The following is a 27,649-nucleotide window of genomic DNA, read 5'->3' as shown; positions in this document are numbered from 1 at the left end:
TCAGAGGTAAGTCGCCGGGCCCCGATGGCCTCCCACTCAAGGTGTATCAACAGTACAGGGAGCAGCTGGCTCATAACTCTTTCAATTTTGCACCTAAAAATCCATATGATTGCTTATTTTTTGCGCCACCAATTCTACTTTGTAATGACGTCAGTCATTTTGCCCAAAAATCTACGGTGAAACGAAAAAGAAAATCATTGAGCGACAAAATTGGAAAAAAACTCAGTTTTGTAACTTTTGGGGGCTTCCGTTTCTACGTAGTACATTTTTCGGTAAAAATGACACCTTATCTTTATTCTGTAGGTCCATACGATTAAAATGATCCCCTACTTATATAGGTTTCGTACTTCTATATATAGGTGTATATAGGTATATACTTTATATAGGTGTCGTACTTCTGGAAAAAATCATAACTACATGCAGGAAAATTAATACGTTTAAAATTGTCATCTTCTGACCCCTATAACTTTTTTATTTTTCTGTATGAGGGCTCATTTTTTGCGCCGTGATCTGAAGTTTTTAACGGTACCATTTTTGCATTGATAGGACTTATTGATCTTTTTATTCATTTTTAAATGATATAAAAAGTGACCAAAAATGCACTATTTTGGACTTTGAAATTTTTTTGCGCGTACGCCATTGACCGAGCTGTTTAATTAACAATATATTTTTATAATTCGGACATTTCCGCACGTGGCGATACCAGATATGTTTATTTTTATTTACACAGTTTTTTGTTTTTTTATGGGAAAAGGGGGGTGATTCAAACTTTTAATAGGGAAGGGGTTAAATGATATTCATTAACTTTTCTTTTTTTTTCACTTTTTTTTGCAGTGTTATAGCTCCCATAGGGACCTATAACACTGCACACACTGATCTCTTATACTGATCTTTGTTATCCCATAGGGACCTATAACACTGCACACACTGATCTTTATCATTGATCACTGGTTTCTCATAGGAAACCAGTGATCGATGATTCTGCCGCTTGACTGCTCATGCCTGGATCTCAGGCACTGAGCAGTCATTCGGCGATCGGACAGCGAGGAGGCAAGTAGGGGCCCTCCCGCTGTCCTGTAAGCTGTTCGGGATGCCGCGATTTCGCCCTGGCTATCCCGAACAGCCCACTGAGTTAACCGGCAGCTTTCACTTTTAGCCGATCGGCGCTGCACGCTATTAGCGGCGGGTCCCGGCTTCACTATGACGCCGGGCCCGCCGTGATATGTTGTGGGGTTACCGTGTAACCCCGCGTTATATCATGGGAGCAGGACCAAGGACGTACCTGTACGTCCTTGGTCCTTAAGGGGTTAAAGCCAGACAAGGATCCCCTGGACTGTAGCTCATACCGACCAATCTCCCTACTAAACTTAGATTACAAACTGCTTAACAAAATGTTAGCTACCAGACTTAATCGTGTGATATTAGATATAATTCATGCAGACCAGTCGGGCTTCATGCCTGGTTGCTCCACCTCAGATAATATGCATAGAGTTCAGGTTCTGGCACAGGTGGGTGGGACGCGTAGTGAGCACTGGGCCATGGCCTCCCACGATGCCACTAAGGCCTTCAACTCCATAGAATGGCCCTTTCTCTTAGAGGTCCTGTGCAGGTTTGGATTTGGCCCTAACTTTATTAAGTGGATATCGTTGCTGTACCGCTCCCCGAGAGCTAGGATGTCTGTGAATGGTGTTCTCTCCCCCTACTTTACCCTGGCCAGGGGCACGCGTCAGGGATGCCCTATCTCTCCCCTGCTTTTCGCCATTGAGCCCTTGGCCTTGCAAATCTGTCAATGCCCTGATTATCAGGGCCTCTGTATTGGTTCACGGGAGGATAGGGTAGGCCTGTACGCTGATGACATGATACTTTTTATGTCCCGTCTGACAGTTACCCTTCCCATTGGGATTATGCTTATTGACAGGTTTGGAGACTTTTCTGAGCTCAGAATAAATAAATTGGTACAAATCTGCCTTTCTGCCCCTACAGGCTTCTGATTGGGGACTATACTTCCATGGCTTACGGGTTGTCTCCCACTTTAAATATCTTGGCATTCACGTGAACAGGGCGTTTGGGACGATCATCTGATGAACATTCAACCATTACTCACCTTTAATAAGTAATAAATAAATATATATCACCTGTGCTGGAGGAAACTGTGGGCCATATCCTTGCTGCGTTGCTCCTGTACGCTTCCCTGTAAGGCGTACAACTAATGAATAATACAAAATTTAGAAAAAATAGGAGTACACGCTAGGAAAAATAGCAATAGGAATATGAAAATATAAACTAAATGGAACAGTGTCCTACCTTCAAATTAGTAGTATGGTATTGGACTGGAACAATGGTCCTCTGAAATGTGAACACAAAAAATGTTTTGATCCCGACGAAGGAAATTAGAAAGTTTCCGAAACGCGCCGATAGTTTTGTGGACTCTTCGTGCCCCCATAGTGACGTCACTATCAGTTACTCACAACATCGAGCTACTTACCACGAGGACGGAAGCTGGTTGAGACGCTACCGGCCGGAGCGTTCTCCTGCTATTCCCGTTTGAGGACCATCACCCCGAAAAGTGACGTCCCCGATCAGCAACGGACATCAGGTACCTATCTCTACCAGAACGCTACTATTTTACCTGAGCCGGAGGCAACTAGGAACCTCTTTTTTATTACAATTTGCAGCGCTGGAGTACCCTCAAAACGGGTCCACTGCGTAAAGACTCATCATCTTGTACTCTTAGAAAGTGCCACAACACAATCACATTCTCCAGTAATACACAGCATATTCTATTTTAGGTACTTGAACGGTTATTACCCATTCCATTATCTTTAATAAACACTCGTTCATTTATTTAAAAAAAAAATTTTGTGTTCACATTTCCAGAGGACCATTGTTCTAGTCCAATACCATACTACTAATTTGAAGGTAGGACACTGTTCCATTTAGTTTATATTTTCATCTTACTATTGCTATTTTTCCTAGCGCGTACTCCTATTTTTTTCTAACTTTGCATTACTCACCTTTGTTCGTGACATTCTGGGTTTGGGCTACCTTGCCGCTTTCTGTGTCAGGCCGCATCAACCTTGTGAAGATGGTGATCCTCCCCAATTGTTTGTATGTTCTTGAGCATGCCTCTGCCCCAGTTCCTGTCTTCTTTTTTTTTTTTTTTTTTTTAACTACATGCTCTATTTCCCTCTTGTCTGGGGCGGGAATATGTCTAAGCTTAAATTGTCTATTTTGCAGCGCTTAAAGGGTCGAGGGGGCATGTCACTCCCCGACGTCTATCTCTACTACATAGCGGGACAGCTTAGATATCTCAGACATTGGGTGTCCTCCCTCCCTAATGGAGAACACCACCTCACCTACTATCTTCACCTGACCAGTTGTGGCCGGTCTTGGAGGGTCGGTCAGGAACAAGAGCCCCCTAGTTGCCCTTGCATAGGCTGGCTTCTCAGGTGTGGTTGGCCTCCAAGAGTCTTCTAGCCTATACGGGCTGGATAGGCACCTTTTTGGTTTGACCCTTTTCTCCCTCACTTCTCTGACGTTTTAGATCACCCATTCTGGAGGTCTCATGGTGTCTTCACTATAGACGATGTACACGACTGTGTTAGTTTCAGTGACTTCCAACACTTCCTGGACAATTGTGCTATCCCCCGCTAGTCCTTCTATAAATACCTCCAGCTCAGGCATTTGTTCTCCATGCAGTTTCCTACCTCCTCCGCACCGTTCTCCAAATTCCTGGTGATAGGGGTCTTTAAGTCACAGGGACCCCGGGGCCTCATCTCTGTGCTATAGAACACTTTACTGGGAGCAAAGATGGCTAGGGAACCCCTCTTGGTTGAGTCACGATGGAAGGCTCTGCTGCCTGGCTTAACCGAGGAGGAGTGGGAGGAGGCTCTCTCCTCTCACTTACATGTTTCTCCTGCTGTAAATAACAAACTCATTCAATTATACATGTTTCACCAATCCTATCTACCCGTTTGATTAAAATGGGTAGGCTTATCTCTACTAACTGTCACCGCTGCAGAGCTAGCGGGGCAGACTTTCTACACTTTAATGTCGTCCTGCCCGGCAGTGCAGGGCTTTTGGGAGCAGACACTCAGGTTTTTGGGGACACTTATGCAGCACCCTGTCACTGCTGACATTAAGGCCTGTTTATTGGGCCTCTTTGTGGAGGACCAATGGACCCCTTTTGAAACTGTATTCCTTAGAAAGGTGCTGTTCTTGGCTCACAAGTCCATAGCCTTGCGTTGGATGGATCCTTGGTCCCCCACCTTGGCCGGCTGGAAGGCCCTGGTGAATGTTGCTGTGAAGTATGAATATTTAGTTTATAAACGCCGTAAGAACCCTTCCGTCACTGACGTCTGATGCTCTTAGCAAGCCCTTCCTAATCTCCCCCTCGCCCTCCCAATTTCCCTTTTTTTCTTTTTTCCTTGCTCTCGCACTCTCACTCTCTCTTCTCTTTCTTTTTCCATCTGAGTGTTTGTCTCGTCCTTGGTTCTATGTTGGGCATGCTCCTCCATTTGTCTTGTCCCTTCTGTTGTATTTGTCCCTGTTGGAGTGCCCACTTTATGTGGTTGGTTTTTGTACGGTTTTATTGCTCTTATTACAATGTATATGCCTCATGTAACTGTGCACATTAAGACCTTACCTGACGTGCTGGTCAGGCCTATGCACTTTTTTATTGCTGCCTTATATTGTACTGTCACTGTTTTTTGCATATACTTTGTAATAAAGTCTGTTAAAAAAAAAAAAAAATGGTGTGAAAGAGAAGCTACTGATTGAAAACAATTTTGTCGAGACTGCTCCTCTGGCAGAGTGCTCCAAATTTAGAAACATCTATACCTGCTACTTTCATAGTCTGCTAAACTCATCTAGCCAAAGGGGTGGTAGATACAGGATTATGAGGTTTGCAGTAAGAAATTGGTAATTAAGAAGAAGAAAGTCTGAGAGATTCAGTTCTGGATTCATAAGAACAAAGACAGACAACACAGTTTGTCAGGATGTTGAAAAGCTGGATAAAACACTGATTTGTAAGTTTTTGCTTTGGTACGGCGGTAAACTGTAAATACTACGCCTTGAGGAGAATTTTGTCTTCGGCAAACATCTAGAGCCCTGACATCAGATACATTAAAGAACATTGAGTTTAAATGAGAGAAATTTGAGAGATAAGGAATCATTATTTTCCCTAGATAAGAACAGATTTAAGCAATCACGCCCCCTCCCATAGGCTTGCATTGAGGGGCAGAGCGTGACGTCACACGGGGGCGGAGGCCTGACGTCACACTCCGCCGGCCTTGTGGTCGTCGGTAATCGGACCCGGAGCGAACACGCTCCAGGGACTGATTACAAACGGGGTGCCGCGTGAATGATCCCGGGGGTCCCCAGCGGCAGAACTCCCGCGATGAGGCATCTTATGCCCTAAGATGTGTAAGCACCGGAGAACCCCTTTAAAAATAAGCCACAAGGTGGTAGTAAAGTATTATAAATAAATACACTGTAAATGGAAAATGTAGTATTTTCCAAATAAAAGACAATACAATTGATGAGATAATGCTGACATGAATATGAGGGTGTGAACTCCACTGCCGCTCTGAGGGTGCTGACGGGAGCCCGCCAACGCACTGCAGGTGATTAACACACTGCCGGCCGAAATCTCGCGAGACGAGCAAGATTGCAGCACCTGTGACACAGGAGGAAAGAAGCAGCCGCGAGAGGATAAGAAGGGAGAACTAAGATCCAAGCAGAAGCAAATGGCACCGGAAGTGATCGGGAGGTGCCAGTGACTTAAGGTAAGTATGAAAAGCGGCGAAAATAATACAGAAATAGAAGAGGAAATATGAGGAAAATGCGGTAAAATGAATACAAGAATGGCCAAAATAAGAGAAATCACAAAAGGGAATATAAGAAAAAAGGGGGAATATGTATATATAAAGAGGGGAAGAACAGATTTGCTGCAGCACACAGAGTAGTGACAAGTGGTTTATTTTATTCCAATTGCTACGTTTCAACCGCACATGCGGCCTTTTTCAAGCGTGCTTGAAAAAGGCCGCATGTGCGGTTGACACGTAGCAATTGGAATGTAATAAACCACTTGTCACTACTCTGTGTGCTGCAGCAAATCTGTTCTTCTAGCGATACGGACCCGGGACCTGGGACCAGCCGCTGCGTGCACCGACCTTTACACACCTTTGAGGTGCAGCCCACCCTGCTTTTTCTATATAAAGAGGGGAAATATATAATTAAGCAAAAAAGAGAGAAAATCTTTATTATACTAGAAAATATATAAATGCAATGATATAAATGAAATATGTGAAAATAAATATATTAAATTAAATATTAAAAATGGAAATATGGATTAATATAAGAGAAACACTGAGCGCACTGCTGAGCAGCAAAGGAGGAGGAGTTTAAGGTGACAGTTACTTATATAATCATACTATTGTGATTGGTTATTGTGACATTGCAACATGTTTGGTTGCACTATGCAATATATATTCAAAGTTTTCTGTAATATTTAAGTACATATATACATTTTTTCTTTACTGCTGAGTCTCAGTATAAAGACATTTTAAAAGCATAATAGGCGCGTCTTGTCTTGTTATAAAATTGGTGATTTTCCTAACACTTGTGACGGAAAATATTGATTTTGTGAAGACGGGAGGCGAGTATCATTGCATTAATCTCTCTTTAATGCTCAAATAGCATAATCGGAAACAAGCTGAGTCTTTATAAACTGCTGCTTTGATTAACTCCTCTTTCAAAATACGAATCAGGATACCACGAACAGAAGGCAGAACGAACGTGGCAGAAGAAACACTCCAACTAGTAGTACTACTTCAGGAACAAGGTGGGAAGGATGAACCGGTGATCCTAGGAATTCTGCAGGAAAACATTCTGCCTGTAGTCTGCAATTAGTATTCTGAAAAGTAAAAGAATACAGGGATGGGTTTAAATAGGGAGGGATGATACTCGCCTCCTGTCTTCATAAAATCATTATTTTCCGTCACAAGGGTTAGGAAAATCACCACTTTTATATCAGGCGAGAGGCTACTATCATTGCAAGTTTAAAGCTATTGTGATCTATGGTATAATAAAGCAAACATTATATACTAGAAGGCAGAACAGACATAGATTGGGGCCTAAAATAAAGTAGAGTCAGACGACCAATCTGCTGATTTAAGAATATCTGACAATGAACCTCCCGATTAGGCAGCTTTAGTTGACATGGCACTCCGAGTAGAATGAGCACCATAAACTGAAACATCTATGCCTGCTAAAGACATGGTCTGTTTTACCCATCTAGCTAAAGTAGATGAAGGGACAGGTAAATGAGAATGACAAAAAGAAATAAGTATTTGGTAAGAAGAAGAACTAAGAGATTCAGTTCTTCATTCGTAAGATTTTAGACATCTGACAATACATAATTTAGGATGTAGAGAAAACATAGGATAGGAAATAGAATGAAGATTTGTTTTTGAACGACAAATGAAAAATTGAACTCTATGAGGGAAATATTGTGTATTGGAGATGACTAGAGCCTGTTTATCCGAAATCCGTTTAATGGAAATAAGTCAGAGAAAGACAGTAAGTTTAAAAGATAAAACTTAAGAGTTAAATCATTACCTTCCCAAGAGGAAAAAAAGATTTAAGAGGGGTGCATCCCATGTGGGATTATATTTAGGAAAAGGTGGATGTCTAAAACTAATACCCTTCATAAGATGGCAAACCAAAGGATGTTTGCCAATAGAGTCAATAAGAGCATAAGCCGAAGAGATAGCTGACCTATAAACATTAATACAGTCATGGCTGTAAATGTTGGCACCCCTTAAATTTTCAAGAAAATTAAGTATTTCTCGCGGAAAAGGATTGCAGTAACATGTTTTGCTATACACATGTTTATTCCCTTTTGTGTATTGGAACTAAACCAAAAAAGGAGGAAAAAAAGCAAATTGGACATAATGTCTCACCAAACTCAGAAAAATGGGCTGGACAAAATTATTGGCACCTTTTCAAAATTGTGGATAAATAAGATTGTTTCAAGCATGTGAATAATATCAACAATCTCAAGGTTACAAGTCCATCTTCAGAGATCTAGATTTGCCTTTGTCCAAAGTGCGCAACAGTATCAAGAAGTTTGCAACCCATGGCACTGTAGCTGATCTCCCTGGGCGTGGACAGAAGAGAAAAATTGATGAAAGGTGTCCAATGCAGGATAATACAAATGGTGGATAAGCAGCCCCAAACAAGTTCCAAAGATATTCAAGCTGTCCTGCAGGCTCAGAAAGCATCAGTGTCAGCACGAACTACCCGTCGACATTTAAATGAAATGAAGCGATTTGGCAGGAGACCCAGGAGGACCCCACTATGGAGGAGACCCAGGAGGACCCCCACCGCTGACACAGAGACATAAAAAAGAAAGACTACATTTTACCAAAATGAACCTGAGTAACCAAAATCCTTCTGGGAAAACGTCTTGTGGACAGATGAGACCAAGATAGAGCTTTTTGGTAAAGCACATTCTACTGTTTATCGAAAATGGAATGAGGCCTACAAAGAAAAGAACACTGTACCTACATTGAAATATGGTGGAGGGTCAATGATGTTTGGGGTTGTTTTGCTGCCTCTGGCACTGGGGGCCTTTAATGTGTACAAGGCATCATGAAATCTGAGGATTACCAATGGATTTTGGGTCGCACTGTACAGCCCAGTGTCAGAAAGCTGGGTTTACGTCTGAGATCTTGGGTCTGCCAGCAGGACAATGACGCCAAAAATACGTCAAAAAGCCCCCAGAAATGGATGGCAACAAAGCGCTGGAGAGTTCTGAAGTGGCAGCAATGAGTCCAGATCTAAATCCCATTGAACACCTTTGGAGAGATCTTAAAATTGCTGTTGGGAAAAGGCGCCTCGCAATATGAGAGACCTGGAGCAGTTTGCAAAGGAAGAGTGGTCCAACATTCCGGCTGAGTGGTGTAAGAAGCTTATTGATGCTTATAGGAAGGAAGTGGCTGATTTCAGTTATTTTTTCCAAAGGGTGTGCAACCAAATAGTAAGTCAAGGGTGCCAATAATTGAAAACTTGAAAACTGTCAACATTTACGGCCATGACTGTAGTTCTATAGGCCTTACCTGAGTCAAAAGAATCAGATACATTTTTAAGATGTGCGATTAAAGGTGCATGTACGGGTTCCAAATGCCGTTGTGTGAACCAGTGAAGCAAAAGTTTCCAGACTGATCTGAAAACAGACCTCGTACCTGGCGCCCATGCATCGGATAAGATATCTATGGTTGATTGTGACCATTCCGAATCAACTGTTGTTGACCCGAAATCAACCAAATCACTAGAGACAGGGAACCCGCTAGAAAAAGAGGATAGTAATTCCCTGCTGGGTCTAATAGCAGAGGTTGATGAGATGGAATAATCATCGGGATGTCTATGGTCATACTCAAAATTTGGGTTGGCTACCATGGAGTGATCAGAAAAATTGTTGATTCCGGTGTCCAATCCTGAAAAAGTACCTACCAGGAAATGTGTATAGAGTGTCCTGAGGCCAAAGTTGTCAAAACGCATCTATTCCCAATGCTTCCGGGTCTGGTCGCAAACTAAAGTATAGTGGAAGTTGAGGCGAGAGGCGAAAAGGTCTATGTTTATGGGACCCCAAAGGGACAAGATCTTCTGAAAAATGATCGGAGAGATAACGGGAAGTCCAATCCACAACAGAATTGGAAATGCCCAGAATATATTTGGCCTTCAGGACGATGTTCTTTTTCAGACAAAAATGCCAGAAATCCCTAGCAATGTCTGCCAGAATCTTCGATCTGGCACCTCCCAGACTATTGATGTATTGAACTACTGAAACATTGTCCAAAAAAAGTAGAATACAACAATTGGGTTTGAGTTTTTCGAAACTCTTGTGATGGAAAGAACTGGCTAACAATTCCAGGCAATTGATATGAAGTTGAGACGGTTTCTGACCATCTCCCTCCTGTTGATTGGTGACCGCATCGGGGCACCCCAACCTAAAAGACCTGCTTCCTATTCTATCACCAAATCTGGTTTGGAATTGAAAATGGTCTTTTTATTCCATTCCTGAATGTGGTGAAGCTACCAAAGTAGTTCCTCTTTGGCGTTGGAAGATAGGGGAATTTCTTTTTTTTTTTAACTAATTTTTATTAAGTAGTTTTCGTATTTGTTCAAACAAGTACAAGAACAGTAAAGGAAACGACTACAAAATAATTTAGCTTAGAAGAACCCAAAGTATAAATGCTTGAGAAATTCAATAACCAATATCAGATGGTAATCAAATGATTACTAAGAAAGCATATACAGAAAACACAAGACAAATAAGAGAGCATTACAACAGAAAACAAAGCCACATTGGACAACAGAGAGCAGAGGGGGAAGGACAGTACAAAAACAAAGGGAACAAGGGAAGGCATTCAAGGAGGTTGAAGGTCAGTAAAGAGATCCCATGGATCCCAAACGGACAAAAACAACGGCGCAGTATTATTAAGTGAGGCAGTCAAAGACTCCAGGAATCGGATCTCACGGACCTGGGCCAGTAAATCACTCACCGATGGGGGAAGCGTTTGCTTCAAATATTTAGCAATCAATGTTTTGGTGGGCAAAACAATATGCAAAAACAACTTAAACGGCTTCTTGGATAAAGCGTTAGGAAACAAATGCAGGAGATACACGAGAGTCAAGGGGGACAGTAACTTCAAGAACGGAGCTGATTAAATGGGCCACCACCCTCCAAAATCCCCCTACGAGCAGACAGGACCAGAAGATATGAAATGTAGACCCAATTCCCACCCCACAATGCCAGCACGGTGGAGGAATGGAGGGATTCAATCTGTTGAGGAGTTCAGGGGTGTGATACCAACCCATAAGCATCTTGGACTGGGTTACCTTATAGACCGTTCAAATCGAGGCCTTAGTGGCCCTTTCCCAAATCACCCTCCGTTGATGAACAGTCAGGTATTCAAAACCTCCTCCTAGCGGCTTATAGAGCGATGAATAGGTGCAGCCCCTCCCAAGGGAGAGTTGAGAATAGAATAAATAGCTGAAAGAAGGCCTTTCACTTGCGCTCCTCGACAGCACAGCAGTTCAAAGCTCGTGGGCAAAGAAACCACCGGGGAGCTCAAGGAAGAGGACATGTAATGGCTAAGTTGGAGGTAATGGAACCGCTCAGAGGAGGGAAGATTATTTGGAGACATCAGCTGGTCAAACGGTAAAAGAGTGCGTGAACGGAAGTGCACTGCATCGGCCGAACAAAAAAGCCCTCTAGAACCCCATTCCCGCACCATGGCAGAGGTTAAGCCCGTTGAGAAGCTGGGATGGTAAAGAAATGACCTCATAGGGGAAGCCAAGGAGGCCAATTTAAATTTAACTGAACAATAATTCCAAACATACCGAGAGAAAGTTATCGGACCTAAAAGAGGGCCCATGGAGGGAGAAGAAAGAGGGAGAGTCCAAAGAGGAGAGTTAGGATGAATAGGGGCCAACCAAAGCTTCTCCAGCTCCATCCATCTGCTGTAGACATGATAGGAGGACAACGCCGCTAGGTGGCGCAAATGGGTGGCCCAATAGTACTTGGTTACATCCGGTACGGCAAAACTTCCAAAGGAGTGGTTAGCCATCATTACAGACATGGAAGGCGGTGTCTTTTTTGGCATCTCCTATGAAACGAAAGATAGCAGACTGAAAGGAACGAAGAGCAGCAAGGAGGACCCATACAGGAAAAATACAGCAATTTAGGGAGGATCGTCATCTTAACAGCAGCTATACGCCAAAAAAACTAGATATATTGGAGCTTCCATTGCTCGAAAAGACCCCGAAGTTCCTGAAGAAAAGTTAGCAGAATAAAGAGAAGCATAGGAAAACCCTAAGATATTTGAGCTTAGAGAGAGACCACCTAAAAGAAAGTTAGCCTGGAGAAGAGAGGACAGAGAAGGGGGAGATTCTGAGGCATGGCCTCAAACTTAGAGGTTTACTTTATAACCCGAAACAAGCCCATAGGAGTGCAGGGCCCGGTAGAGAGTGGGGAGAGAAAGTAGTGGACCAGTAAGAGTCAGGAGCACATTGTCCGTAAATAGTCGAATCCTTATAGTCCCTATCATGGAGACGGACCCCCAAGATGTCCGGGTCACCCCGGATCAAGGCAGCCAGAGGCTCAATACAAAGTGCAAAGATCAGGGGCGACAACGAACACCCCTGCCTAGTTCCATTAAATAAGGGGAAGCTCGGAGAAGTTAACATGAGGAAGTTTTATAGAGGCAGTGGGAGAAGAATAGCGGCCCCGCAAGGCAGTCAGAAAAGGGTAGCAAAAAGAAACGGCCAGCTCAGCCTGTCAAAGGCCTTTTCAGCATCAAGGCTAAGGACCAGGGCCTGCTCAGAGCGCTGATTAGTTAAAGGGTAGCTCCCACCATCCTATTTTTTTTTCTGTCCCTGCCTATTGCCAATCTATCCCTAACCCCCTCCCTGCTTTTAATTTTTATTTTTACTATATTAAAAATAACTTTTTTTCTGCCTGGTAGTGTGCTCACTACCAGGCACACGTCCCCTGCAGGCACCACGTCACTGATGCATGCTAGGGGGGGGACTTCCGCCCTTAGTTTATCTACACAGGGTGCCTCCAGCTGTTTCACCACTACAACTCCCAGCTTGCCCATACATCTATTGGCTGTCAGGGCATGCTGGGAGTTGTAGTAGTGAAACAGCTGGAGGCACCCTGTGTAGATAAACTATAAGTTAGTGCCATACGGCGCTAGCCCATTCCCTCCATCACAACCCCCCCCCGCATTAACCCCGTTCCCTCCATCACAAACCCCCCGCCCGCATACCCCGTTCCATCCGTTGTACTTACCGGCAGCGGGCGTGCAGGGACAGAGGCGGCGGCGATGTGTGGGAGGAGTGGCCTCCCAGCCAGTGGCCGGGGAGTCAATGCGCTCGCTCCTGCCTTTCTAATTGACAGGCAGGGAGCGAGAGCAGCCTAGTTGAAAAAGGACTGATTGCCAGGCCAAAATCAGTCCTTTTTCAGGCGTGACGTCATGCCAGGCTGCAGCCGGCCACTAGGAGGGAGACCCTAGTGGCTGGTTTTCAAATGTAAATGACACCCTTATAATAATAAAAAATAAAAAAAAATGAAACTATATTACAGATGTTGTAGTACATATGTACTACAAACATATATAAAAAAAAAAGTTGGTGACAGTGGCCATTTAAGTCTATCAGATCCACAACCCGTCTAGTGTTATCCACACCCTGGCGGCAGGGGATAAAGCCAACCTGGTCTTTATGAATAAGGGAGGGCAGAAAGCCACAAAGGCGAGGCGCCAGAACTTTAGTGAACAACTTCAGATCGGAGTTAAGTAGGGCAATGGGTCTGTAACTGGCACAATCATGGGGGACCTTGCCAGGTTTACGGATAAGAGTCACCAAAGAATGAAGAAAGGACTGCGGGATACCTTCCCACCTAAGAAGGAATTGAACAGGGAGACCAGTCTATTCAGGGACTTGAGGACCTCCCACAACTCCTCGGGAGTGATCGGAGCATTCAAGACAGCTCAATCAGAGACAGAGAGAAACGGTAAATGGCATTGTGACAAAAAGGAGTTCAGAGCAGTATCACGCTCCCCCGGGTCAGACGGAAGCTGAGAAGGAAGGGAGTAAAAGCTAGAGTAATAGTCCAGGAAGAGGCGAGAAATGGCTTCAGGATGGTAGTTAAGAGTAACCGCAGTATCCCTTAAGGCCAATTGAGACTGGGCAGCGGCTCGATCACGCAGGCGTCTAGCCTTATTACCTTTTTCATAAAAGTTGCTTAGCGTACAGAAGGAGGCGTTCCACCTTATGTAAGGCCAAATCTCCCAGACGAGCACGGGCTGCAACCAATCGCCTCAGCACCAAGAGGGACAAAAAGTAAAAGAGAAGCCTCCAGCCGAGAAATCTCAGCCCGAAGCTCCTGGACACGAGCCAAAGCATCCTTCTTTAATAGAGTTCCCAGGGCAATACAATGTCCCCTGACTACTGACTTGTGCGCTTCCTACAAGATAGCCTGCGAGGAGACAGAAACAACATCGGAAGCGAAGTAATCAGAAATGCAAGCCTGGATCGAGTCGGGAGGGCGGAGAAGTAAGCATAGTCATTAAGGTGCCAGTGTCAGCGACTGGGAGGGGTAGACTGAGGAGAGAAAGAAAGCAGGATCGGACTATGGTCCGACCAGGAAATCTGCTCTAGGGACGTGTCAGTAAGCATGTGCATCATGGGGGGATTATGGAAAAAAATAATCAATACGTGTATGTAACCGAAGAGGGTGAGGATAAAAAGATTGATCCGTCGGATGATTTATATGCCAGAGATCATATAAAGAGTAGGAGTGAATCACTTGCCGAAAAACGGAGGCCAGGTGCTATTGAGCAGGGGAGGGAGGGGAACCCGTTAGGGAATGCCAATCCATAGAAGGAGAAAAAAGCAGATTAAAATCACTGCCCAGCAGCCATGCAGATGGAGGGTATTTGTGAAGCTTAGCAAGGACCCTGTGTAGGAAAGGGATCTGGGAAAATTTAGGAGCATAAATATTACAAAGCAGTAAGGGCCGACCACCCAGAGTACCCTCAACAATGACATAGTGCCCCCCAGGATCTACAATATAGGAGGTTACCTGAACAGGGCAGGACCTAGAAATGAAAATAGCCACCCCCGCAACCTTCCTACCAGAGGTAGCCGAAAAGGCTTGGGGATAAAGGTGGTGAAAAAACTGAAAGGAGACAGTATTATCAAAAGTGTGTCTCCTGAGGCACTTCACATTCAAAGAGACACACTTAGCCATAGTGGATACCAGGGAGGGATAAACACTAGAAAAAAAAAGAGCACTCCCCACATTCTAAAGAGCAAGCAAGAACATCTGGGAAGGCAAATAACCCACAGCCGCCTCTAGGAGAGTAGAGTTCAAATCCCAAGAGCCTAAAAAAGGAAAAGGAAGGGGTGGGGGGACAGACCGATAGACCAATGCAAAACAAAATCAACACCAACAAATTGTCAGTCCCATTGTCACCGCCTCAGAGGGGAAGTGAGAGAACAACTACCAAAAGGAGACCTAAAAAATTTACGCCTCCACCCTCTAAGGCCATGTGAAGCAGAGTACCATAGGGCAAAAAAAGTAACCGTAAAGTCGGATAACATGGCTATAAAAAAGGCAAATGTAAAATATTAAGTAAGAAAACAAACAAACAGTAGTAAAGACATGACAAATATGAAGCAGTAACTGTTCAATACAGGGGAGAACCAGACACTGCTGAATCCATCATCACAGGAAGGGAGGCGGCATTAGAACGCAGCCAGGCCCATGGAGCAGAGCACCTTCAAGTAGGAGCAGCTGGTACGTTCTGCTGAGCAGGAGACGCAGCCTTCCGACCTTAGCCGCACAGGAGGCAAAGGAGGGGGGAGGAGTGCCAGACCCAGTCCACTACAGAGGGGAGAGAGAGATCCAGAGGGGTGCAGAAAGCAGTGAGGTCAGTGAAGGACCGTAGAACAGCAGAGCGTCCTTCCCGAAGAGCATGAAGGGCAAATGGAAAGCCCCACTTGTACGGCACTTTGTGGCTCCTCAGGACAGCAAGGAGGGGTTGAAGCATTCTCCTCTTCCTCAAGGTGATCCAAGATAAGTCCTGAAACAGCTGGACAGGAGCCCCGTCAAAGTTCCAAAGGGTGTGTGCCTTTGCCATAATAGCCTCCTTAAGTTGAAAGTCATTCACACAGCATATTACGTCCCTGGGGGAACCCGAACAAGACTTAGGACAGAGGGCTCGGTGTACTCTGTCCAGTTTTATCTTATGGGAGGGAGGTTCGCCCAAGATGAAATTAAAGATGGCCTCCAAGGTGGCATGCAAGTCCTCCTCAAGAGTCGCCTCAGGTAGACCCCCTTACCCGAATATTATTGTGGCGGCCCCAGTTATAAAGATCCTCCACGTGGTCATGAAGATCACCCAAAAATTGCGACTGGGAAGCAATAGTGGACTGTAAGCGGGCGACAGGTTCTGGTAGAATCATGGTCTTCCTCCAATTCCTCCACCCTAGCAGAGACATGTTGCAAATCTTGCCGGAGGGCAGAAATCTGAGCCCGACGGGTGTTCTTAACCCCAGAAATATAGGGAATTGAAATCCTCCTTAGTCGGGATCTGAGAGAGCTATTGGCTCCAAGCAGAAGGGACAGGGGAGACCCCAGGCAGGCCCGAACAGTCCATTTCAGCATCAGACATAGTGTCCCAGGCAGTCCCAACCACCCCAGGCAGTGGAGCAGCCGATATCACAGGGGAGGGAGGGGGATCCCGCTGGGAGGCAAAGCGGGGGGGCAGCATTAAGCTTACTAGAAGGTTGCATCCTCAAAGGTATAGACAGGTGGCTTTAGACTACAGGGGTTGGAGGACAGGAGATGTGAAGCAGGGGTAAAGGAGAGACCCCCAGGGAAGGACCAGGTGAGGAGAAGTCCGGTAGCAGGTTGTTCCAGCAATGCAGAGGGGGCAGCCACAGCAGTATCCCCAATTAAGGCAGGCAGAGGATCCAGACTAGCAGAGGAGGTAGTACCCGCCACTAATGAGGCCCAAGATGGCGACTGCAGGGGCTTATGAGGGGTAACCACAAGTCCCAAGACTGCAGGGGGTAATCTGTGTAGAAATCAGGCTCCCCTCACTATTAGCAGGCTCAGAGGCACCGAAGTCGGCAGAGCACATTGAGAGGCCCAATCCTGACTGGGAGCGGAGGAGTGCAGGGATGGCAGCAATAGTGGAGGGATCCCTGGTGGCAGCAGAGTCGCAGCAGAGGAAGCGTGTGGCAGGCCAGCGGTGCACACAGGAGCAGAGGAGTGCGACCGTGCTGCAGGAGTAGAAGCAGTCTGGAGCGGTGTGGCACCCATGGAGTGAGATCGGAGACCAGAAGCAGGCCCTGTAACGGATGATGCAGCCGGAAGACGGGGATTGAGGCCAAAGAGAGGAGGATAGCTTCCTGGACCGGCGGGAGGTTTTCCCCATCAGGTAAGCGCCGGTACAGGCCGAAGTTGGCTAATTACAGGCCTCAGGGAGCGGGAGCCCACAGACTAAGCAGCCCTACCCGTTGAGCGCCTCGCCACGCCCCAGATGAGGGAATTTCATCTGAATAACTCAGACCTTCCCTTAGGTGTTGAGACTTTAGTCTTTGGAGAGCTCTGTAATGTAGAGGTGCTGGGAAGATTGCTTGGATCGAGGAAGAAAGTAACCCTACTATGCGAGCAGGTTGTTCCAGCAATGCAGAGGGGGCAGCCACAGCAGTATCCCCAATTAAGGCAGGCAGAGGATCCAGACTAGCGGAAGAGGAGGAGGTAGTACCCGCCACTAATGAGGCCCAAGATGGCGACTGCAGGGGCTTATGAGGGGTAACCACAAGTCCCAAGACTGCAGGGGGGAACCTGTGTAGAAATCAGGCTCACCTCACTATTGGGAGGCTCAGAGGCACCGAAGTCGGCAGAGCACACTGAGAGGCCCAATCTTGACTGGGAGTGGAGGAGTGCTGGGATGGCAGCAGCAGTGGAGAGATCCCTGGTGGCAGCAGAGTCTCAGCAGCAGCAGAGGAAGCATGTGGCATGCCAGCGGTGCACAGAGGAGTGCAACTGTGCTGCAGGAGGAAAAGCAGTCTGGAGCGATGCGGCACCCATGGAGTGAGACCGGAGACCAGAAGCAGGCCCTGTAACGGCTGCTGCACGGCCCGCAGCATTGCCGGAGGGCCACAGGTAACGGGTGATGCAGCCGGAAGATGGGGATGGAGGCCGGAGAGAGGAGGACAGCTTCCTGGACCGGCGGGAGGTTCTCCCCATCAGTTAGCTAGTTACAGGCCTCAGGGAGTGGGAGCCCACAGACTAAGCGGCCATGCCCGTTGAGCGCTTCGCCATGCCCCAGATAGGGGAATTTCATCTGTATTACTCAGACCTTCTCTTAGTTGTTGAGACTTTAGTCTTTGGAGAGTCCTGTAATGTAGAGGTGCTGGGAAGATTGCTTGGATTGAGGCAGAAAGTAACCCTACTATGCGAGTGAGTGTTCTTAAGGAAATTAAACTTTTTGAAAGGATAGAACGTATTTCTTTGTGAATCATATGCATCTTCCTGGCGGGAAAGCTCAATAGAGCCCATTGAGTATTGATTAGGATTCCTAAGAATTAGTATGGACTTTTTTAGGTTGATAAGAGAACCTAGAACACCTCTGCTTCTGAGAGTGGCTATAACTGGTTTTATCAATTTTGTGAAGCACCATGGGACCGAAGATAGGCCGAATGGAAGGCAAGTAAATTGCCATTTTTGGTTCTTCCAAATAAATTTCAGATAATGATGGAAAGAAGGATGAATTGGGACTGTCAAATATGCGTCCTTGAGATCTCTTTTCATTAACCAATCGTTTTGATGTAAAAGTTCTTTTAAAAGATGGATTCCCTCCATCTTGAAGTGATGATATCTCAAAAACTCGTTGAGTTGTCTCAAAATTATGACTGGTCTGTGACTGACATCATTTTTTTCTTTATCAAGAAAATGTTGCTTAGGAAGCCTAGAGTGGGGAGAGAGATAGGAGCTATTGCTCGTTTTTGGAAAAGTTCCTCTATTTATATTTGAATTAGACGTTTGTCCAGTGCTGAAAACCGGATAGAATGGGGAAGATGTAATTGTACAGGAAGGGTTATGAAATCTAGTCGATAACCCGAGACTGTATTGAGGATCCACACATCTGATGTGATTGTGGACCAAGCAGGGAAAAAATTCTGAAGTCTGCCTCCTAGTGGAATTAGATGAGATTGAGAAATATTCTGTCTTACCTGTAGAGGGTCTGGACCTTTTGGTATCATCGTTGTCCGCATCCTCTCCAGGGCCTTCCCCGGGAAGGGAAGAAAGGTGCAGGTTGGTAAGTAACAGGTAGGTATTGAATTCTTTCTTCGGGTAAGGTAGGGCCTCTATGGAATGGACGGGAAGTGGAGGCTCGGCTGGGAAAGCGACCCTTTCCTCTCAAAGTCTTGCCAAAAACTCTAGGATTAAATACCCAATGAAGTTTGGGCTTTTTCTAGGGTTGTAAACAAGCTGACAAATTTATTTATATCTTTTAATTAAAGAATCCCCGAATAATAAACCTTCAAATGAAGGACTGGGTTCATTTGGTGCTAAATAGCTTAGCTGCTGGTCAAGTCGCATTACAATAGATCTGCAAAATTCTGTGCAAATTGCAGCATTTGCATTGCCCAGCATGCACATAGCACGCTGAGCCCATCCACATAGTGTTTACAGGTTCACCAGATACAACAGCTCGTTCTGAAAGATTAATGGTCTTTGTAAGAGGGCCTATAACATTTAATAATGTGTCCTGAAAGGACTTATCAATACCTTCTTTCGGGTGTTTGCCCAATTTGAGAAGGTATTTAGTCAAAACTGGATCAATGTCCGGAGTTACAGAAGCCTTGGACGAAGGCATGCTGCCCGTAATTTGTTTCTGTTAGACTTATCTAAAGGTTTTTCTATTTAAAGAATCACCTGATTTGGAGACCCTGATTTGATCAGGGGAAAAAAATGCAATCCCTTGGGAATATTGGATAGTAGATCCAGAATCATCTGGAAAAGGAGAGACCTCTCCTTGACTATTATCACTATCCTCACTTTCATAAGTCCTCCGTATCTGAGGTTTCTGAAGATGATTCCTGGCTAGACATTATTTATAGGAATCTGGCTTGTTCCTCTTAGGATTTAGATGCCCGCTTGGTAGTAACTTCCTTTGGGGCCGAGGGTCTTACACGTGAGGTTAAAGATTTCTTATCCTTATCACCTGAATAAAAAGGGGTCTTGGGATTATTTATACTTTTTCTCCTGAGTTATCATGAGTTTAAAAAACAGACTATTTGCAGGAGAGTCAGATGTGTCCAAACAATGGTGTCTCTTCCGAGTGGACTTCCCGGGTCTGTCCAAGGCCTTTGGTGTCGACAGATGAGGGAGAGGAGTAGCCGCATGAGATTGTGATATCGGCATGGCAACAGTCCTAGCAATATTGTCCTGCATTGAGGGTAGTGCATGTTGGAAGGCAGTTTGCATAGATTTTGATATGGACTTATCTACTAGATTTTGAATCTGAATAGATGAGAGGAGTCAGCTGACTGGGACAACTGGGCAATATAATATAGCTACTATGAAAAAATATATGAATATATCAGAATGCCCAATTTATATATAATTAGATATATTTTAGTGAAAACAATATGAGAATTTGCTCCTATATAGTAAAGAAGGGGTTAATATAAGGAAAACGCAAGATGACTGCAATGAGAGATGCTTACTCCGGTGTCACTGACCGGAATAAGAGACGCGAAGCAGAGATATCGGCTGCGCCGCAGGCAAACTCTCGCGAGAGTTCGGGTAGAAAACCAGATACACAGAGCCGCCAGAGAGTAACTAAGAAAAAGATCTGTGTGAAAAGGTAAATGGACGGAGAAAACGCTGATATAGATCAGAAGAAGTTTCTATAAACAGATACAGCGGATATATGAGGAGAAAAACTGGGGAAATTAATTAATATATATCAGAGACAAAAAATAAAAGAACAAAGGATAAAAATAAAGAGATATGAAATGGGTAATGAAAATAATTAAGAATAATTAACAATAATAGCAATTACTACAATAACTATTATATGAGGTAAAGCAAACAGTAATACATATCTTTCAAGAGGAGGAGGAGTTAATCAAAGCCGCAGTTTATAAAGACTCGTTCCTGATTGGTTACAGATTTCATGTTCTTCTAATCTACTTAATGTTATTGCTATTTGAGCATTAAAGAGAGATTAATGCAATGATAGGAGCCTCCTGTCTGATATAAAATCCAGAGCTGCACTCACTATTCTGCTGTTACATCATGTCTCCTAATCCAGAGCTGCACTCACTATTCTGCTATTACATCGTGTCTTATCCTCCAGAGCTGCACTCACTATTCTGCTGTTACATCATGTCTCCTAATCCAGAGCTGCACTCACTATTCTGCTGTTACATCGTGTCTTATCCTCCAGATCTGCACCCACTATTATGCTGTTAAATCAGGTCTTATCCTCCATAGCTGCACTCACTATTCTACTGTTAAATCCTCTTATCCTCCAGAGCTGCACTCACTATTCTGCTGTTACATCATGTCTTATCCTCCAGAGCTGCACTCACTTTTCTGCTGTTAGATCATGTCTTATCCACCAGAGCTGCACTCACTTTTCTGTTGTTACATCGTGTATTATCCTCCAGAGCTGCACTCGCTATTCTACTGTTAAATCATCTTATCCTCCAGAGCTGCACTCACTATTCTGCTGGTTTACGTTCCTGTCTGTCACACATTACAGGGGATGTGGTTATTAGACTTCTGGTCACTGCTCAGTGTAATCCCTACATTTCCCATGATGCAGTGCAGTGGAGTTATGGTTGTACTCTGTGTTTTTAGGAGCGGGCAGCCTCTTCTCCTTTGCTGCGCCTGGCCTGGGCCCGCATTATTCTTGATGAGGCTCACAACATCAAGAACCCCAAGGTGCAGACGTCCATTGCTGTGTGTAAGCTGAGAGCCGGGGCCCGCTGGGCAGTGACCGGGACCCCCATCCAAAACAACCTGCTGGATCTATACTCCCTGCTGCGGTGAGTGAAGGGGGCCTACACCTGTACAGTGTATCCAGAAGAACCACCTGTGTCCCGCTGGACCCCTCCTCCACAACCACCTGTCTTCCACAAGAAACCCTCCTCCACAACCACCTGTGTCCCGCAGGACCCCTCCTCCACAACCACCTGTCTCCCGCAGGACCCCTCCTCCACAACCACCTGTCTTCCACAGGAAACCCTCCTCCACAACCACCTGTGTCCTGCAGGACCCCTCCTCCACAACCACCTGTCTCCTGCAGGACCCCTCCTCCCAAACCACCTGTGTCCCGCTGGACCCCTCCACAACCACCTGTGTCCCGCTGGACCCCTCCACAACCACCTGTGCCCCCCTGGACCCCTCCACAACCACCTGTCTCCCGCAGGACCCCTCCACAACCACCTGTCTCCCGCAGGACCCCTCCTCCACAACTACCTGTGTTCCGCAGGACCCCTCCTCCACAACCACCTGTCTCCCACAGGACCCCTCCTCCACAACCACCTGTCTCCCACAGGACCCCTCCTCTTCAGTCCTCACTGGTGGTGACTCCTGTATAGTCCTTAGTGAAGGTCTCTCCAGTCTCCTGCAGGTCCTCTCCTAGTCCTCAGTATAGGTCTCTCCTGCAGGCCCTCCCATAGTCCTCAGTATAGGTCTCTCCTGCATGACCTCCCATAGTCCTCAGTATAGATGTCTCCTGCAGGTCCTCCCATGGTCTTTAGTATAGGTCTCTCCTGCAGGTCCTCCCATAGTCCTCAGTATAGGTCTCTCCTGCAGGTCCTCCCATAGTCCTCAGTATAGGTCTCTCCTGTCTACTGCAGTTCCTCCCATAGTCCTTAGTATAGTTCTCTCCTGTCTACTGCAGTTCCTCCCGTAGTCCTCAGTATAGGTCTCTCCTGCAGGTCCTCCCGTAGTCCTCAGTATAGATGTCTCCTGCAGGTCTTCCCGTAGTCCTCAGTATAGGTGTCTCCTGCAGGTCTTCCCGTAGTCCTCAGTACAGGTCTCTCCTACAGGTCCTCCCATAGTCCTCAGTATAGGTCTCTTCCGCAGGTCCTCCCGTAGTCCTCAGTATAGGTGTCTCCTGCAGGTCCTCCCGTAGTCCTCAGTATAGTTGTCTCCTGCAGGTCCTACGGTAGTCCTCAGTATAGGTGTCTCCTGCAGGTCCTCCCGTAGCCCTCAGTATAGCTCTCTCCTGCAGGTCCTCCCTTAGTCCTCAGTATAGGTCTCTCCTGCAGGTCCTCCCATAGTCCTCAGTTTAGGTCTCTCCTGTCTCCTACAGGTCCTCCCGTAGTTCTCATTGGGTTTTCCTCCTCAGGTTTCTCCGCTGTTCCCCATTTGATGAGTATAAGCTGTGGAAGAGTCAGGTGGACAATGGCAGCAGGAAAGGGGGAGAGCGTCTGACCATCCTGACCAAGAGCCTTCTGCTGCGGAGGACCAAGGATCAGATGGACCACACTGGGCGACCCCTGGTAATTGACCCCAACTCAATGTGTACCGCCCCCTAATGTCTAACCTCCTGTGGGCATCTTCACACCGACAATATCTCTAGGTTCAGCACATGCAGCATATAAGTGACCCCCTGTATTCTTGTGTGCCCCCCCCCCTGTATTCCTGTGGTAGGATCCTCCCCTGTATTCCTTTGTGACCCTCCCCCTGTATTCCTGGGGGACCCCCCTCCCACTGTATTCCTGGGTGACCCCTCCCTTTATATTCCTGTGTTGTTCAGGTCGAGCTTCCTCAGAGGCGGAGTGAACTCCATCAGCTGACTCTCTCCGCTCAGGAGCAGGCCGTGTATGACGTGATATTCGCCCGCTCCAGGTGAGGGGTGTGGTGGGGAGGGGATAGAAGTTACTTTACTGGGTATAGGTATATTGGGAGCTTAGATAAATACAGGGGAAGATGTGCAGGAGCTACATGTGGCCACTATGGGCTGATGGCGAGAGGGTCCGGGCGGCAGGCTGATGGCGAGAGGGTCCCAGGCAGTGGGGTTCTGAGTGGGGGGAGGGTTCCGGATGGTTATGATGGGGGGGAGGAGGGTTTGAGGCAGTGGGGTTATGAGGGGGGGGAGGGACGGTGAGGTTATGATGGGGGGAGGAGGGTTTGGTGCGGTGGGGTTATGATGGGGGGGAGGGTTTGGGGCAGTGAATTATGGGGAGGAGGGTTTGGGGCGGTGGGGTTATGATGGGGAGGTGGGTTTGGGGCGGTGGGGTTATGATGGGGGGAGGAGGGTTTGGTGTGGTGGGGTTATGATGGGAGGAGGGTTTGGTGCGGTGGGGTTATGATGGGGAGGTGGGTTTGGGGCAGTGAATTATGATGGGGAGGAGGGTTTGGTGCGGTGGGGTTATGATGGGGAGGAGGGTTTGGTGCGGTAGGGTTATAATGGGGGAGGAGGGTTTGGGGAGGTGGGGTTATGATGGGGGAGGAGGGTTTGGGGAGGTGGGGTTATGATGGGGGAGGAGGGTTTGGGGAGGTGGGGTTATGATGGGGGGAGGAGGGTTTGGGGCGGTGGGGTTATGATGGGGGGAGGGACGGTGGGATTATGATGGGGGTAGGAGGGTTCAGGGCAGTGAGGTTATGATGGGGGGAAGGACAGTGGGATTATGATGGGGGGAGGAGGGTTAAGGGCAGTGGGGATATGATGGGGGGAGGAGGGTTAAGGGCGGTGGGGTTATGAAGGGGGAGGAGGGTTTGGGGCGGTGGGGTTATGATGGGGGGAGGAGGGTTTGGGGCGGTGGGGTTATGATGGGGGGGAGGAGGGTTTGGGGCGGTGGGATTATGATGGGGGGGAGGAGGGTTTGGGGTGGTGGGGTTATGGTGTGGGGAGGAGGGTTTGGGGCGGTGGGGTTATGATGGGGGGACGGTGAGGTTATGATGGGGGGAGGAGGGTTTGGGACGGTGGGGTTATGATGGGGGGGGGGGAGGAGGGTTTGGGGTGGTGGGGTTATGATGGGGGGAGGGGCAGGGGCTATGGGTGGTTTCTCTAGTTGGGTCCTGTCCCTTTTTCCATGGCTTTTTCTCCTCTGCTCAGGTCTACGCTGCAGAATTACCTGAAGAGACACGAGGGGGGATTGGCGGGATCACACGCGGCCTCCGGAGGGGCAGATAATCCCTTTGACAGAGGTAACAGCACCTTGTGATCCAGCCTTCTGCCCCTTCTATATTCCTCTCTCTCATGCTCCAACCCTCCCTCTCTTGCCCCCACAACCCTCTCTCTCTCATGCTCCAACCCTCCCTCTCTTGCCCCCACAACCCTCCCTCTCTCTCATGCTCCAACCCTCCACCTCGCCCATCTTTTCTTTTAGTTGCGCGGGAATTTGGCCCTAGTCAGGGTGACATTTCGGCCCCTCCAGCCTCTCATGGATCCAGTACCGTCCACATCTTGTCACTTTTGCTCCGCCTGCGCCAGTGCTGCGGCCATTTATCCCTACTGAAGACGGTGAGTGCCCCCTAGGGGAGGTATACAAACAAGGAGAGCGCTCCTAGTGTGATAACGTAATGTAAAAAGAAGATGAACAAACAAGTGGAATTGCTCACCAAGTATAGTTGTACTGCGACCAAGTACAACTATGGTAAAAGCGTGAGGTAACCCTACAACGGGCGAAGGACGGCAGCTGCTCCTGGAAACACAGGTGAAGCACTCAGACGGATCCCTCCAAGGAACAGCCCAGGATAAAGGCAGCGCACAAGACTTCAAAGGTAAAATGGTTTATTTACCCGGCATGCAACACGTTTCGCTGGATAACCAGCTTCATCAGGCATGGATAACCAGCTTCATCAGGCATCGTGATGCCTGATGAAGCTGGTTATCCAGCGAAACGCTTTGCATGCCGGGTAAATAAACCATTTTACCTTTGAAGTCTTGTGCGCTGCCTTTATCCTGGGCTGTTCCTTGGAGGGATCCGTCTGAGTGCTTCCCCTAGGGGAGGTGGCACCGATGGTCAGTAAACCACCCCCGTCCCCGTGTAGAAGCTCAGATGATGATGGGGGGGGGGGCAGTGATCATGATATCACACCCTATCTACCCCTTCCCCCCTTAGACTCTGGACCAGCTTGAACTGAAGAATGAGGGGCTGAGCCTGACCCTGGAGGAGCAACTCAACGCCCTGACCCTGTGTGACCTGCAGAGCCCGGACCCCAAATCCACAGTCTCCCTGAACGGAACCAATTTCCAAGCTGAACTCTTCCAGAGTGAGAACGGGAGCACCAAGGTGAGAAAATAATGGGTGTGGTCTGTGATGTCACAGGGGTGGGTGGGGTCAGTGATGTCGCAGTCATGGGTGGGTATGGTCAGTGATGTCACAGTCAGGAGTGGGTGACTGATGTCACAGTCGGGGGTGGGGGTCAGTGATGTCACAGTCATGGGTGAGTGCGGTCAGTGATGTCACAGTCAGGGATGGGTGTAGTCACTGATGTCACAGTCGGGTTGGTGCAGTTGATGATGTCACAGTTGGGGGTGGGGTCAGTGATATCAGTCAGGGGTTTGGTGATGTCACAGTCGGGTTGGTGTAGTCACTTATGTCACAGTCGAGTTGGTGTAGTCACAGTCGGGTGGGGTCAGTGATGTCACAGTGGAGTGGGTGCAGTCAATGATGTCGTAGTCAGGAGTGGGTGCGGTTGGTGATGTTACCGTCGGGTTGGTGTAGTCATTGATGTCACAGTTGGGGGTGGGGTCAGTGATGTCAGTCAGGGGTTTGGTGATGTCACAGTCGGGTTGGTGTAGTCACTTATGTCACAGTCGAGTTGGTGTAGTCACAGTCGGGTGGGGTCAGTGATGTCACAGTGGAGTGGGTGTGGTCAATGATGTCGTAGTCAGGAGTGGGTGCGGTTGGTGATGTTACAGTCGGGTTGGTGTAGTCACTGATGTCACAGTTGGGGGTGGGGTCACTGGTGTCACAGTCGGGGGTGGATGCAGTTGGTGATGTCACAGTCAGAATCTTAGCACTCTCTCTCTCTCCAGATTGACGCTCTCATGTCCCAGCTGAGAACCATAAGCTTCGGCGCTCTCCCCCAGAAGAGGTGAGGTCTCTAATTATTTGCACATGACTGTTCCATATGTTGGGGGGGGCTGTACACTAAAGTGTCCCCGTTATACAAGGTGCGGAGCTGCACATCTGTCTCCCCCGCTGTACGGAGCTGCGCATCTGTCGTCCCCCCCCCCCCCCCCGTACGGAGCTGCACATCTGTCGTCCCCCCCCCCGTACGGAGCTGCACATCTGTCCCCCACTGTACAGAGCTGCACATCTGTCTCCCCAGCTGTACGGAAAGCATATACCCTATTAGAGACAGGTGTATGGAGGGTGGAGTAATAAACACTTAACTTATAGACTGCTCATGGGCAATCCAAAAATACCCTTATTTCCCATACACCCTATTAAAAGTGCAATCTTTATTTTTCTGTTTGCACAAAAGATCATTAAAAATATCATATGCTGTAAAGTCCTGGTTTGAAGACAGTTACACTGACCTATCGGTCTATTGATATATACACATCAAAGATCTGCGGTGCCTGCAGTAACACCCGCACTCATGTGAGTTACAGGACGCAGCATATGTTTTAACATTTAACCGGCCCCCCTCAACATGTTTCACTACCGAAGTAGCGTTGTCAAGAGGCAGATGGGCACTGAGTGAAAAATGCCGTACAAGGGGTTTATAACACCTCCTATCACAGGAAGCCGTATTTAAAGGACTATCCAATGAGCTCTGTGCATTCTACATTGACATATATTTCACCCAATAGGAACATTCATACATGACATCCAATCACAGCACAATTCCCAATCAACCAAACACATCAGGAATCCCATGACTGACAGTCCAATATCACAATCAAAGAGCTTTGTCCCCTTGATTGACTGTTCTCACTAGCCAATGACAGGGGTGTGGAAATTTTATTAAAAAACTACTTGTCCACGGGACTAACATGGAGCAAAATCTACTTGTCCCTCATGACGATCCACTTGTTCGGGCCAATTTTCGCTTTTACGCTCTGATTTTTTTTCC

General features: G+C 47.1%; 1 protein-coding gene across 1 annotated transcript in view; it reads left to right on the top strand.

Moving 5' to 3' along the window:
* Window positions 1-27,649, top strand: part of TTF2 (transcription termination factor 2) — a gene marked incomplete at its 5' end in the record, with an annotated part of 70,805 nt that overhangs the window by 10,446 nt on the left and 32,710 nt on the right. The window contains 7 exon segments of the mRNA XM_056554840.1: window positions 21,464-21,651; window positions 22,962-23,115; window positions 23,373-23,464; window positions 24,675-24,766; window positions 24,949-25,082; window positions 25,684-25,854; window positions 26,604-26,662. Of these exon segments, the coding sequence (XP_056410815.1) occupies window positions 21,464-21,651; window positions 22,962-23,115; window positions 23,373-23,464; window positions 24,675-24,766; window positions 24,949-25,082; window positions 25,684-25,854; window positions 26,604-26,662 (890 nt within the window).

This window comes from Hyla sarda, unplaced genomic scaffold, assembly GCF_029499605.1.
Source record: "Hyla sarda isolate aHylSar1 unplaced genomic scaffold, aHylSar1.hap1 scaffold_918, whole genome shotgun sequence".
Lineage (NCBI taxonomy): Eukaryota > Metazoa > Chordata > Amphibia > Anura > Hylidae > Hyla > Hyla sarda.
This window is presented reverse-complemented; position numbering and strand designations above follow the sequence as displayed.